This window comes from Gasterosteus aculeatus, chromosome 18, assembly GCF_964276395.1.
Source record: "Gasterosteus aculeatus chromosome 18, fGasAcu3.hap1.1, whole genome shotgun sequence".
NCBI classification, from domain to species: Eukaryota; Metazoa; Chordata; class Actinopteri; order Perciformes; family Gasterosteidae; genus Gasterosteus; species Gasterosteus aculeatus.
Window position 1 is genome coordinate 13,810,842 of NC_135706.1, and position 14,800 is coordinate 13,825,641.

Consider the following 14,800-nt stretch of genomic DNA (forward strand, 5'->3'; position numbering starts at 1 on the left):
ACAGATGCAACTCATCTAATCAAAGTCACGTTTCTTCTTTTCAAACTGCAGCGATGCAAACGTTGAAGAGTCTAATGTACATTTACTTTGTGTGAGAAAGCAGAACCTACACACACACACACACTTACAGACAGTAATTAGAGTGTGTGTGTTGAGCATGAACAAATTGCAGTGTGGGGGGGTTGTTAACGGCGATTAGGACAAAGGGCTGTCAAACAGACTGATTCTGCCTCACTGGCGCCCGCTGCAGTCGTATATGACACATTCCACACGGGGAGGCCCGTCCCTGAAGAGGTGGGAGGGGGTGAGGGAGGGAGGCTGGGATATGGCGAGGACCCCCCCCCGGACCCCTCCTCTCCCCCATGAATGAGAATAATTACATCATCCTGCATACAAATGAGCTTATTTAGCTTCTTTCTTTTTTCCTCCCATTCCAAGGGTCCGACAGACCTTGACCCACTTTGAACAGCCAATCACAGCCGGGGGGGGGGATCTCCTGAGCCAACGGGACGCTTGGCCCCGCCCCCCCTGGGTGCATGATAATAAGGCCGGGAATAATAACACGCGGGGGTACTCCTGCTCGCCTCAGTTGTGCTCCGTTACCTCGTAAGCCGCCATCATGGTCGACGCCTTCTGCGCCACTTGGAAGCTGGTCGACAGCGACAACTTCGACGAGTACATGAAAGCTCTGGGTGAGTGACGGCCGCGTTCCATTCTGCCCCCCTTTTCATTCATTACACTCACTCTGGCAAACAGGTTGAGAGGATCTAACCCCCCCTCCCCCTCCCCTCTCCCTGGTCAGGCGTGGGCTTTGCCACCCGGCAGGTGGGCAACGTGACCAAGCCGACCGTCATCATCAGCCAGGAGGGCGACAAGGTGGTGGTCCGCACCCAGAGCACCTTCAAGAACACAGAGATCTCCTTCAAGCTGGGGGAGGAGTTCGACGAGACCACCGCCGACGACCGGAACTGCAAAGTAAGACGGCAGCGGGGAGCTCTGAAGGTCCCGCGAGGCCGCCGCGCCAACGGCCCCAAGGAGCGTCCCTCAGAGGCTCAGATGTCTTTTAATTCAAACGATCCTAAAGATGAAAGTGAATTCTCTGTGGTCGCGCTGCACGAGGAGGAGGACGGGTTGGAGAAGAACTCGAGTGGGTCGGGCGCCGCTCACGACTCTCTCTTCCTTTTGTCTCTCAGTCCACGGTGACCATGGAGGGGGACAAGCTGGTCCACGTCCAGAAGTGGGACGGCAAGGAGACCAAGTTCGTCAGGGAGATCAAGGATGGCAAGTTGGTCATGGTGAGTGGAACGCACCCCGATCACACACACACACACACACACACTCTGTCTACACACAGCGTACAAAGAGGACAGCGGGTATATCTGAGTCCTCATCGTGTGGACATTTGTTGTGTATTATTGGAATATAAAAGACAAAACATACATGGAGACATTGTCAACAGGTGTCTTTTTCCTTCCTCTTAGCTCTCATTCTTCATAATATTTCAAATTTGGTGAATCCAGCAGGAAATGAAACGTTTCTTGTGGTGTTTGTTCGTCATTAACTCTGCAATGCGTCTCTTCCGATTCTTTAAAAAGCCGCTGTAGCCGTAACCTGCAAAATGCAAATCAAAGAGACACACAACAAGACGTGTAACGGCTACAAACAACAACAAAACAGTCAAAAACATTGAGTCTGTCTCATAATCTGTTGCTGAACTAAGAAATGAAAAAGCACTTTTTACTCAGGTTTGTCTTTCTGAAGCTGCACAGATGCATCAGACCAGTTTGTTAGTTCGGTTCTAACTGTCGTCTCTCCTCTGCAGAATCTGACCTTTGAAGACATCCACGCGGTGCGCAGCTACGAGAAGGCCTGAGAAGTGCTGATTTTATCATTATTATTGACTGTACGCTTCTCTTTGCACTTCATCCTCCTCGGCATGAACGCGGCCTGCAGGCTGCACGTGTTTTGTAATGTTTTTTTTATACATATGAAAACATTTCCATCATTAAGAATTTAGCGTCTTTGCAACCCTGTGTGAAACAAAAAAATAAAAAAAACACAGAGCCAATGATTGTTTCTTCTCTCGTGTGTGCCTTTTCCAGAAGGTAACAGTGAAAATATCATTTCATTATGACAACGTGAAATTACAGGAAACACTGTGACTGTCACATGGGATATTATTTGATTCAGACCATTCAGTTATGCGTTGCCAGTAGTCTGTTCTTAAAGGGCCAGTACACCCAAACATACGTGCGTACTGAAATGATGTGTCAGGAAAAGATAATCATAGAGACCGGTTTCTAAAGAGGAAAACACTCGCTTGGCTTGGTAACAAAGCCTTCAACCGGAACACACGTTTGAGGCGTCACAATAATTAAATTGTCGAGAAAGAAAAGTGTGCACCTCTCTGTCTGTCCAGCGGCTAATCTCACATTCTGCTGCAGGCAGCTGCATTTTTTTGGGGGGTCCAGTTATGGTGGAATGCTTGAAATACCACTACAAGTAAACAACATGCAATGGGAACGTTATTAAAGTAAAAGTGACCGGGGTCTGATTTAGATAATTATTAATGCATGGTATAGGTGGTCAAAGTGGAGCTCATTTTAAAAGTTATACATTTTGTTGGTAGTTGAATCAAAGGCTATTTTACAAGTGTGGCATGTAAAGTCTTACTTTGTAAACTATTTGCCCTTGTTGTTAAACTTAATTAGACTATTTGAGTATAAGTAGTACTTTATCCCCCCTCCTGCAGACCGTCTGCCTCCATAAGTCCCTCCCCCTGAACTCTGAGAATCACGTGACCACCGGAGGCTACTTCCGTGTTTATCGCGGAGAAAATCAGTCGGCTGCGTCACGTGTGTGTTGCTCTTTATCTCCGCCCTGTAACACAAACACAAACATGGCGCATCTCGTGCGGGTCGTTCTGCTGCTGTGCGCGGCGGCTCCCGTGGGGGGGGCCCCCCCGGGCAGCGGCTACCTGCCGGCCGCAGGTGAGTGGACCCCGGTCCAATCAGGTTCATGTCACGCGCACGCGATGACGCGTTCAGCGTGAATTAGATCGCGCGCGCCGAATTCACCCCGAGAAGTTGCTGATGAAGTTGAGGGTTTTTTTTTGGCTGAGAACGTTGAGTTTTTATTTGTAAATGACGAGAAACGTGATAATTGAGAGATTTTAAAACGGAGTTTGGTCGGAAAAGTTTCCTCTGAGAAACGCACACTGCTCACGTGATACGTAATCACCACACGCATGAAGACGGCGCTTTGATGACGTAATAATAATGAGGTGGGACTTGAGAAGGCTTCCAGTGCACAACAAGCAGGCACAAAGAAGTGAACACATCCGCCTCGTTGCATAGAAGCCCAGAAGACACTAAATGCAACACAAAGACGCATTATGACATTATGAGACATTTAAAACCCTCCTTTTGTTTTCGTCTTTCTAAAACACTTCATCTCTTTCATCCCTTCTCCCTGTTCCCCATCGCCTCCACCTGTCCAGGCAGGTTCTGGCACATCACCGACCTCCACCTGGACCCGTCCTACCACCTGTCCCCCGACCCCACCAAGGTCTGCTACTCCTCCAAAGGGGCCCCCGCCACCCACGCCGGCCCGTTCGGGGACTTCCTGTGCGACTCCCCCTACGCGCTCATCCAGTCCGCCTTCGCTCACATGGCGCCGCTCACACGGCCCCAAGACTTCATCATATGGACCGGGTCGGTACCACGGGGGGGGGGGGGGGGTGGAGACTGTAAGCGAGCGGTGTGACTAACCAGCTCATAGAAAGCGTGTGTGTGTGTGTGTGTGTGTGTGTGTGTGTGTGTGTGTGTGTGTGTGTGTGTGTGTGTGTGTGTGTGTGCTTTCATGCGGAACCACTTTGCGGTTTTGGACTTGAGGATTGAGGAAGCTCTTGTATTGTGAAGTCACTCTGAACGACTCTCACTTCCTCAATAAAGTGCTCTTTGAAAGTTGATCTATTTTGACACTCGTGATTCGGTGCACTACGTCTTTTAAAGCTACAGTTACAGTAACTTTGTATCTTCTTTGTGCACATGAGCGATCATCTGAGACTCGTCTGTCTGCCTCTTAAGACGTTTCCACCGCGCCGACTAACGCACATTTAGTCACTACTGTAGAGGTACAGTGACCAACTAACCGACCTCTGACTGTTCATACGGCGGTTCAACATATTACCAATATTACCTTTTAATCCCAAATACCCGTAAAAATCCACCGGATTCTGAGCCGTTAAACATCAAATAATCAGTTTTACTCCCTGCAGTCATCTGCATGTTTACTGAGCTTAATAAATGCGGTGAATACGCGTCAGTGAGGGTTTGCCAGCCTTTAGTGTCCCTGCAGCAGCTGATCAGCCGAGCGCCTTTCATTCCATGTTTGAAGCAGCTACCCAGGCAGGTTAATGATATACCCGATGTCCTCGTCCCTCGCCCACCAGGGACAGCCCCCCCCACGTCCCTGCAGGCGAGCTCTCTACGGACGCGGTGGTCCAGGTGATCGGTAACATGACGCAGACCATCAGGCAGCACTTCCCCAACCTGACGGTCTATCCGGCCCTCGGGAACCACGACTACTGGCCGCAGGTATCGTCGCCCGAAGCCCGTCAAGCACTCAGAGTGTACATTCGTCATGTATCAGCCTTCGCTAACGGCGTCTCCAGCGTGGCGTCTGTCCCCCACAGTCCAAACTGTGCCACGTCCATGTGATGACGTGGCGCTGTATTCCTTTTCAGGACCAGATGCCCGACTCATCCAACGCCATCTACGAAGCCGCTGCCCAACTGTGGAAGCCCTGGCTGCAGCCCGAAGCTCTGCTCACCCTCTCGCAGGGTAACGCGAGACATAAAAGACACAAAACCGCTCAGAGAGCCTTTTCCCGTCCGCGAGCGCGCTCGGTTTTTCAGCATAAGCGTCCTGTTTTTTTTTTTTTATGTTTAATTCTGGGCTGCAGGCGGCTTCTACTCCCAGCTGGCGAAGCCGGGTTTGCGGGTTCTCAGCCTCAACACCATCCTCTACTACGGCCCCAACAGAGCCACGGAGAACGTGACGGACCCGGCCGGCCAGTTCCGGTGGCTGGAGGCGACTCTGCAGAAGGCCGCTCGCAGTCGGGAGAAGGCAGGAAGGCAGAGTGAGAACGTGCGCTGACCTTTGACTTCTGAGCTGAGATTTGAGACGCGTCTCGCTTCCGCGCTGCAGGTGTACGTCATCGCTCACGTACCTGTGGGGTACCTGCCCTACGCCAGGGGCACCCCCGCCGTGAGGGAGCGCCACAACGAGCGGCTGGTCGCCATCTTCAGGGCGCACAGCGACGTCGTCGCGGGACATTTCTACGGCCACACCCACCGGGACAGCGTCATGGTGCTGCTGGACCCACGAGGTGGAACGTCTGTCTTAATGTCTAAACTGCGAGGTGGGGGGACGGGTTGTCCCCCGGAAGGGGACACTTTGCAAGTGAATGATGTCGTTTTGGTGTTTTTCCCGCTCCGCAGGCAAACCGCTGACTTCTCTTTTCGTGTCTCCGGCCGTCACGCCGATCAAACACGTGGAGGAGCCGTACTCCAACAACCCGGCGCTCCGCGTCTACCTGTACGACCCCGAGGACTTCGCTGTCCTGGTGACCAGCTCTCATACGTGATGCGTGCTTAGTTATGTGGGATCTTCATAGTTCGTCCCTGATTGTGTTACACTGTAAAGAAAACACCTGAGGTTTGAAATCAGCAAGAGAAGAGACACTAACTTTAGCTGTTAGCAGCTAGTGGGTAGCACGCTATGCTAAACAGTCAATGCTAGCGGAGGCTAAATTGAGTTACACGATGCCTTCAGTTACGTTTTAGTTAAAATGGTCATTATGCAACGGGTCATTTAAGATATTATGTTAAAATTTCTTGATATATAAAGATGTTTATGTATAATTTATAAATGTTAAGTAGATGTGAGTGTATGAATGTGAGTAAGTGAATGTTCACTTTGTTTTGGGCTGATTTGTAAGTTTGAAGTTTAGTCTCCTAATCGGGAAGTAGAAGCGGCTTTCAGAGCATCTCTATAAATAACAGCCCTCGTGTGTATAAATAAACGTCGACGCCACCGAGCCCGTATGAGGAACTTAATCCGACACTGTAAAAAGAAATGTAGTAAAACGTTTTTAAAAGATATTTGAGCTCATAGAAAAAATAAAAGCGTCTTGCACTGACTGTTAAGAGGCGGAAGAAAAAAAACGTCCGTCCTGATGATTAATCGCAACGTCAATCAGAACACAAAAACAGCTTCTGCCTTTCAAAAAGACTCAAAGCCCCCCGTCGCCCCCCCCCCCCCTTGTCTCTGTGGTCTTTCTCTGCCTCTGAAGGATCTCTGGCAGTACTTTCTGAACCTGACGGAAGCCAACGAGAAACAAAGAGCCGACTGGAGGCTGGAATACATCATGACGGAGGCTTTTGGACTGAGTGACCTGCGGCCCGCCCGCCTCCTCCAGCTGGGCCTGAGCTTCCTGCTGCCGCCGGCCGACGCCTTCCGCCGCTACTTCGCTCACTTCATGGTCAGCTACGACAGCGGCGCCGCGTGCGAGGGCGAGTGCAAGCTGCTCCAGGTGTGCGCCGTGATGCACCTGGACCGACGGGCCTACTCCAGATGTGTGGCAGGGGGGTGACCTCACACGCACGCACACACACATACACACACACACACCAGCCTGAGTGCAGGATTCAGTCTGTTGTGCGTGTGGAGGGGATTTTAAATTGTTCGTAACGCCGTCATGACCAAATGCTCACTGATTATATATGATTATGATTATAAACATGCAAGATTCTACATGTAATGATTTTAGGTCTTCGGGTGCTTTTCTCTGAGGTTCTTCATGTCTGTTTATGAAGTAAAACTTAAAAGCTGCCATCTTGGTTAGGACCCCGCCCCCTCCAACCAAATCTGAATGTGATGATCCGTGATGCCCGGATGATGATATGTATGATATGCATATATATAAAATAATATATATCTACACATATTGCATTCACTGCTAGTTAATTACATTATTATTTTTCATGTTGTTGTGACCAAAGGATTCCTGGTTTTATTAATTCATTGTTGACTTTGATGCTGCTGTGTATTTTTTCCAATAAGAAGTTGTTGCTGACGCTGAAGTCACAGTAACGGCTTGTTTGTGTCTGAAGCTTCAGCGCCTCACCCTGCCCCGTCTGCCCCGTCTGCCCCGTCTCCCCCCCCCCCTCCACCCTCTCTCATTCTTCTCCTCCTGTTTCTCAGCCTCCAGCTCAAGTATTCGCCCCCCAACGCCCCGTCCATCCCGGCTCTTTTGTCCCCTCTGCCTCCCTAGAATGTGGACGCCACTCTGTTAAAGCTCGAACTGCACCGGGATAAGTGACGGAGATTCTCCACCCATCGGCACTGCATTTGTTGAGCGCTGCTACGTCATTGTGTGTCTATTTGGACCCTTTGAGTTAATGAAACAAACCAAACAGGGGGAGTTAGTTTAGTTTAAAGAGATTAAGACCCGAATGTAAAAACAACAACAACAACCAACAGGAGGGAAAATAAATGCTAATTAACAACAGCTGCTAATCACAAACTTTATTATTTATTATTCACATCTGCGGTTGTAGAGAAAGAGAGCGAGAGTTTGGGAAGTTCCTGAGGATCTGTGAGTGTTTGTTAAACACCCCCCCCCCCCCCCCCAGAGCCCAACAGAACAGAACGTAACCGTGGAGACGGAGTCGGGGCTGTGCATGGCGATGGAGAGGACTCAGTCGCCACGGTAACAGCTTTAGAGCGCCCAGTCCTCTGAGTGTGTGTGTGTGTGTGTGTGTGTGTGACTGCTGGCTGCTGTTTATTCAAACAAAATACAAGCAGTTTAATTCTAAGAATATATATATTCTGTAGATTGTAGACTGTAGATTTTGTGTTTTTTATTTGGTAATCATCTGTTCCATCCAGATAATAAATAATAATAAAACATATAATTAGTCAAACTATATTTCATCGGTGGTGTGCACAAGGTTTGTATCCCAGTCAAGTTCTTTTAGTACTTCTGCTGTTACTTTTAATAATACTTTTACTATTTCTCATGTACATGAAACCTGCTGAAAGACTCATCAGGTCGCTCTGATCCGTGACTTTTATTGATGTTTAACGTGTACAAAGTAGTTTCACGATGCCCCATGTGGCCATTTGTAAAAACTGCATTTTATTTAAATCTCAATTTCAACCTAAACTATAGGAAACATAAAAAATTAAAGAAACTTCATGTCGGCCGATTACACTGAAGTATAAATATAGAACTTCAGGGTTTCACATCCATTGTTTTATACATACTTTTACATCACAAGTAATAATGTGTATAGAATAGAATGTATTTAATCTCTTCCGAAGGAACAAGTCGTATTTATGAAACTCGTGCAGACAAAAGACAAACGTGATCATAAGCTGGGAGGCTCGACCCCCCTCAGTGTTTGTCTGCGTCTCCCACGTGTTCGCCGCCGCAAACGTTAGTGCTTTTGTTCCAGTTGGCTGACTGGTGGCTGACTGGTGGCTGACTGGTGGTGCCCCACAACCAGTTAATCTGAGGATTACTGTCAGGACAGTCGAGCCGTCCAACCGGCCGCTCCTGGGGAGCCGGAATCTGTGTGTGTGTGTGTGTGTGTGTGTGTGTGTCTGATCCCTTTAAACTGTCCCTCTCTTTAATATCTAGCAGGCTCGTTTCTAACTGTCCCACGAAGCACAGAGATCCCACACAGCTACGAAGTGTCTATCGTTTAATCTCACCACCACCTGAGCACCGTTTCTCTATTGACTGTCTCTATTTGTGCATTCACAACGAGGCGATAATGACAGTAATGTTTCATCAGGCATTTGAGGGGTTTCAAAGCAGCAATAAGTGGTCCACCGTGAAGGAAACATTGGCTGTGTTCCAAACTGCATACAAGCTTCCTGCGTCCTCAATCTGTCAGCATGTGCTTAATAAATGAAGGATGAAGTACGATTTTATCTGCAGACTGGTCTCACAGGAGTTCGCTTCAGGCTCTGAACAGATCCGTAAACATGGCGGTGGTTTAATTCGGAGGAACTGACCACATGTTGGGAATCTGCGCTGGAATTTTCTCCCCTGAAGACACGTTGAAACGTAATAAAATGACATTAAGAGCTTCGTCCTGGCTCCAAATCCCACGATACTTTGGGTTTGACATCTGCAATGCATTGTGGGACAGGTGAGTGTGATCGTGTCTCAATCACTCTGGATACTTTATGGATATTTTTAAACACACCAGACTTCAGACACGCGGCCGAAATGGATGAACAATCAAACTCGCTGATTGTTGCATCGATCCAGTTGATGGACGTTGTCTTATGGACAATATTCAGAAGGACGCGTCGTTGAGAAACGCTGCGTAATGGTTTCACAGGTTTCCCTTTAAGGGGGATCACCTGGGACATTCCAAGGGACGTCCCTGCAGGTGCGTCCTCACGTGCAAAGTCAGCGGTGGCGCTGTGACCCCAGGTGACCCCCCCCCCCCCGCCTCCTTCGCCGTTATTAGTCACCGCTGGTCTCCCAACATGCATCACTCTCCAATGAACATATATACACACGAAAGTACTTCTGCCTCGCATTTCAAGACAACCCCCCCCTCCACCCTTCTCCCTGCATAACCCCATAATCACTGTGCAGCTGATCTCATTACTTGAGAAAAGGCTTAATCTGTCCCATTGTTCAGGCCGATGATTCTAATGCTCTTTACTCGTTTTTCTTCTGCTGCTGAAGCTGAAACTCAACGCTTCAGGCCGGTGTCTTTGCAGACGGGAAATGGTCTCCGAGTGAAACGAATGGACTCGGCACAGAAATGAGGGGTTGGAGACACGGAGGAAATGCATCCCGTTACTAAGCAACAGTCATGAGACCAAAGGACGCCTTCGGGTGGAGGTGGACGGGTCCAACGAACAGGACGCAGGAGTCAGGTCCTTTAACTCTCCGTCACAGTGGTTTCGTGGCCTCGTCCCAAAAACGTTTGTGTTTTTGTTTCTTAAATCGACTTCCACATTCTCACAAACCGTTTTACAGTAACAGTCCGGTTGGTGCTCAGAACATAAAGCTCCTTTGATTCCGCTGGTGCGCCGTGTGATATTCTCTCACACCCAAGTCTCACACAGTCTATAATGGAGACAGGGGGGGGGGGGTCTTTAGTCTCATGCTTCAGTAGTAATTTGTCAGCGGCCATGAATGGGCTCCTTCATCAGCGAGTGGAGACAGCAACGAGCCTTCTGTGTGTGTGTGTGTGTGTGTGTGTGTGTGTGTGTGTGTGTGTGTGTGTGTGTGTGCACTGGTGGGGGTCCGGCCTCAGATTGAAGTTTGCTTTAAGCCTCTTGTGGCCCGGTCACTGCTTTGTATGGGCCCACCATAGGCAGTTCCCCGTCGGCCAATCAGAGGCCACGCAGCCCCTTCGCTCCACCCTGTAATGTGTCGAGCTGGACGAGAATCCACCCGAAAAGAGAGAAAAAGGTTCATTATTTAAAGTCAGCAGGACACAAAGAAACAAAGCAGATTCTGTGAATAAAAGAAGTTCACTTTTGAACTTGAAAAAACTAAACATCTCCAAAAATAATCTGAAACACCACCCAAATGAACGAGGCCTTTCAAGAAGAAAAAGGTTTTAGTTTCGTTATTTGCAGGATTCAGCTTTTTCAATCTGAAGATTTTCCGGTTGTCTCTGGCTTCAAAGACTCAAAGACGCACAAACTACAAACCTTTGTTTCACCGCTTCAGGCTGAATGCAAAGACTTTGTGTCGGGCCTCAAATAGTCTTCCAGCTTCCAAAAGAGTGAACCGTTTCCCTTTGGGGGGCTTGATGAGCACGTATAGATTACTGAACGCACCCACTGGGCCTCACACGGGACACAGAGACGCAAAGGAACCACCGAGACACAAAGGGCAAAAAAAACAACAACAAAGCAATGTTAAAAAGCCTTCAAATTACTACAAAACAACTACAAAGACCAAGGAGGACACAGGACGAAGTGTCCAGAGATCGAGGTGTCCACACGATGAGACCAAAGATATTAAACACAGCTTTCTAGAGAGCTTCCTAAAACTGTTAGTGAGTCTATTGCTGTGTGTGTGTGTGTGTGTGTGTGTGTGTGTGTGTGTGTGTGTGTGTGTGTGTGTGCGTATGAACGAGTTGGACGAGTTGGACGGAGGCCAGCGATCGACGTCTCGCTGCACGGTCGAGTATTTCGCTTCCAATTAAAATTTTACCCCAGAATCTGGGACTTGGTACTTTTCCCACTGGAGTAAAAGCTATTGTCCAAGAACACAAAGCTCGTTTATTGTGAAGCCGCTGAAGTTCATGAATGGAGCTCAGACGATGGCGGCCAATGAAAAAAAAAAAACGTCTACTAGAGCAATATGGAATTTGCGTGTGTGACACGGTGCCAAAAACCGCGTTGGACGGAGTGATTAATCCTCTGGTGGAGATCAGACTGAATACTGTTGATACTTTACAGGCTAGGAATTAAAACGTAAACGCTGGCTAAGTTTACATCGTTACCGCGGTTACTTGGATGGTAGTGTGTGAGCTGTGGTTGGAGAGCCGCAAAACCACCGTGCAGTTCTGAAGCCTCAAGTACGGCCTTCTGGCCCATGAACTCATGTTTGCAATGTTCACTGAGGGAATGAATCAGAAGAGAAGTAGAGTCATTTTCTCATAGACTTCTATGGGACCAGAGGAGTCGCCCCCTGCTGGTCACTGCAGAGAATGCAGCTTTAAGGAACCATCAACCGTATTTATCCCAGAGACAAAAGAGGTTACCGCATAGATCCCTTTAAACAATCGGTAACAATAAAGATTTCATCAGTTTGGAGCCTCGACAGACGTCGATGAATCAAAGCACTGAATATTAGTGATACGTGATGAGAGAAATCACACTTTACTGAACTACAAAGAGATGCGACAAGTAACAAAAAACTGAGGGGAATCGAGGGGTTCAAGCTGACTGTTCATGCTTATTCTCTCCGTGCCCCCCCCGCCCCCCTTTATTCTCCCCCCTGCTGGGTTTGAAGGGTCAGTGAGTTTGCCCTCAGAGAGGTCTGTACAGGAAGGGAGGGGTAGAGGGGTGTGGCCTGTTGACCAGTGTCTTTGATCCCTCTGGGGGGGTTACAACCCCTTTTATTCCACCTGATCAACACTGCGCTGACCTCGGGGACTGACCCCCCCCCACCCCCCCCCAGGGGAGAAACCGCTGCATCTGGGGCTCCGTAGAGGTGCAGGCGGAAGGTTATTCTGCAGAAAGTCTGTCATCCTCACTTCTTTTTTCCTTTAAATTCCCTGTCGATATTGTTTAATATTATTTTCACATCATTTCAACATGTTTTACTGATTCATCTTTATTAAATTATACATTTAAACAGAATGTGCTGTTGTTGTGGCCAGAAAACGTTTCTTTAAGAGAGAGAGAATATGTATTTTTAAAATGATAAAAAACTAAAAACGTTTCTTGATAAAAAAATGCTATTATTTCATTAAATGTTTCCGTGTCTTTGTGGGTAAAGAGAAAATGTTCTTTTCTGTCATGTTCTGAATTGAATCATTAACGCTGCAGCAGTGCTGCCATCTGCTGTCCCTCTGTGAAGCCCTCGATTCTAAGATACAAAGAAATTAAACAAGGATGTTAAAACTTTCCTGTGTCCAATTTTCAAATTTAGGTTCTGGAAATGTATAAACATTTGTGCATATTTTGTAGATGATGCATGACTTGTGGCATGGCATGTTTAAAACTTTAATTACAGAAAGCCTGTCGTCCCCAAAATTTATTTTGGGATTACAAAAAAAAGAATGAGAAAGATTTTTCAAAAAGATTTTTCAAATAAATATCATGAATAATAGTAGTAGAAATTAAATAAGAAAAGGCAGAAACGTTTGTTTGCCACATTTCTTATTTCCTGCAAACAAGGAAAAACAGAAGAAAAAAATGGAAAAATTATAATAAGCAGAAAAACAATGAAATAAAATTAACAATTCTGCAGAAATCCGAGGGAAAAAAATGAAGTTGTGTTTTGAGGGAACCAGTGCGACGTTAAAATATATTGATAAAAAACTTCCGAAGAAGAAATATTCAAATAAAACATTTCGAAAATAAAAATGAAAAAAAGATCGATTTATTTCTTTAATATTAGAAATCAACAGGTGAGGTGTCTTGTTGATATCTATGAGTCATTATTTACTTCACTTTATTTACCTCCCGCACAAGGCGCTGGCCAGCAGGGGGCGCCGTTGTTCCTCCCTGATGAAGCTCAGGAGAAGATCTCAGGATGAGTTCATTGTGTTCTAATTGTTCGCTTTGGTTCATTCAGTCAGGTGGAATCTGGTTCACTCCAATGAGCCAGAGAAGACGAAGGAGGAGCCGTGCACAGTATCTTCTCCTTCTGCGTCTTAAACACAGAAATAATGTGTTGATGCATTCAAACAAAGCCGGTAAAGAAAATAAAACATCACTCCGCAAATCCAAGTTCTATGACGTCACTGATGTTTTGAATCTTAACTATATTTTATTCACCTAAATGTGAAATTTAGAAAACCAAATCATCTGACTAAATTAACAAATAAACATCCCAACAGGTACAATTATTCTTTTTTTACATTGTGTTTCATCGATTGTTTTTTTTATTTATTTTCCATCTTGTTTACGATAAGTGAAGTTCGGCTAAATAACAGAAAGCAGAAAGAAACGTGTGATTTGTCGCAGGCTGCAACAGTTTTAGTTGTACTTAATAGATCGGCAAACGGGCGTAAATGAGCATCATGTTATGTAGCAGTGCATTGTGGGAGCTTTTTCCCTTTAAGTTGACCAATGGAGGACCAAATCAAAGACACTAAGAGACAAAGAGACAGACACTGAGACAAATCATGACAGCTGCAGCACTTCAGCTCCAACACTCCAACACCAGCCAATCAGAGCTCAGGGCAATCATTACGACCCCCCCACCCTGCACCCTGCCTCCCCTTGGACCCCACTTTAAAAACTACCCCTCAGGCATTCAAGACCCCCGTCCCCCCGTCCCTCCCCCGCTCACAGCATTCATCATGTGGTTTTATTACAACAAAACCCAAAACCTTTATTTGATCTTAATCATCTCATCGTATTATATTTTCTCTCATCATACTTATTTTATCCCAACAAGATAAAAGAAGTTTCTGTGTCTCTTCCTCTCGTGTCCTCTGTGAGTTTGTCTCGTGCAGAGCCGGCCGGGGGGGCGATGGGAGACCAGCAGGCGCACACAATGGCCCTTAATTCAGCATGTTTAAGTGCAGCTGTCTGGTCACCACTGAGCAGGTGCCCCCCCCCTCCTCCCACCTCCACCCCCAACCCCCTCATCCACCCATTCATCCAGCTGCATTTCATTTGACCAGCTGTAATAAACCGTCTAAATGATGGTCTCCCCCAACACTTGACCCTCCAGAGGAAGACTTCAGGAGAAAAGAGCTGCCGCCCCCCCCAGGAGGAACCTCCTAAAACCAAAAGCTCAGAGAGCAGAGACACTTTAAGGAAAACAAACAAGGCGTTGATGTGAAACATCTTTATGATGCAGTCTAAGAAGGCGGAGAAGGGAAGAAGATGAGGGAGGAGGAAGGAGACTCGACGCCTCTGCACTGTGCTGCTCTTTCACGATGTTGCCATCAAAAGTGTTTTCTCGCTTGTGATGATGGACAGATTTGTTCAGACGTTGGCATCTGCTAACCGCAAACATGTTGAATTTGAACGTTTCAGGCTGTTGCCCCGGCGACCCGACCCCG

The 14,800-nt window shown here is 47.2% G+C and overlaps 2 protein-coding genes across 3 annotated transcripts; both read left to right on the forward strand.

Moving 5' to 3' along the window:
- The first annotated feature begins 409 nt into the window (after nucleotides 1–409).
- Nucleotides 410–2,068, forward strand: LOC120808299 (fatty acid-binding protein, brain). The gene is made up of 4 exons (XM_040161140.2): nucleotides 410–692; nucleotides 803–975; nucleotides 1,194–1,295; nucleotides 1,823–2,068. Exons 1-4 carry the CDS (start codon nucleotides 620–622, stop codon nucleotides 1,871–1,873), a joined length of 399 nt encoding a protein of 132 aa, XP_040017074.1. The 5' UTR covers nucleotides 410–619; the 3' UTR covers nucleotides 1,874–2,068.
- A 725-nt stretch (nucleotides 2,069–2,793) lies between these two features.
- smpdl3a (sphingomyelin phosphodiesterase acid like 3A) lies at nucleotides 2,794–7,991 on the forward strand. Of its 2 annotated transcripts, none has more exons than XM_040161022.2 (8): nucleotides 2,794–2,990; nucleotides 3,500–3,713; nucleotides 4,454–4,598; nucleotides 4,748–4,844; nucleotides 4,966–5,129; nucleotides 5,211–5,391; nucleotides 5,504–5,628; nucleotides 6,358–7,991. In XM_040161022.2, exons 1-8 carry the CDS (start codon nucleotides 2,900–2,902, stop codon nucleotides 6,655–6,657), a joined length of 1,317 nt encoding a protein of 438 aa, XP_040016956.1. In that variant the 5' UTR covers nucleotides 2,794–2,899; the 3' UTR covers nucleotides 6,658–7,991. The 2 variants fall into 2 exon arrangements, with proteins under 2 accessions (XP_040016956.1, XP_077949583.1); XM_078093457.1 differs by having other exon boundaries at nucleotides 2,819–2,990; nucleotides 3,504–3,713.
- The last annotated feature ends 6,809 nt before the right edge of the window (nucleotides 7,992–14,800 follow it).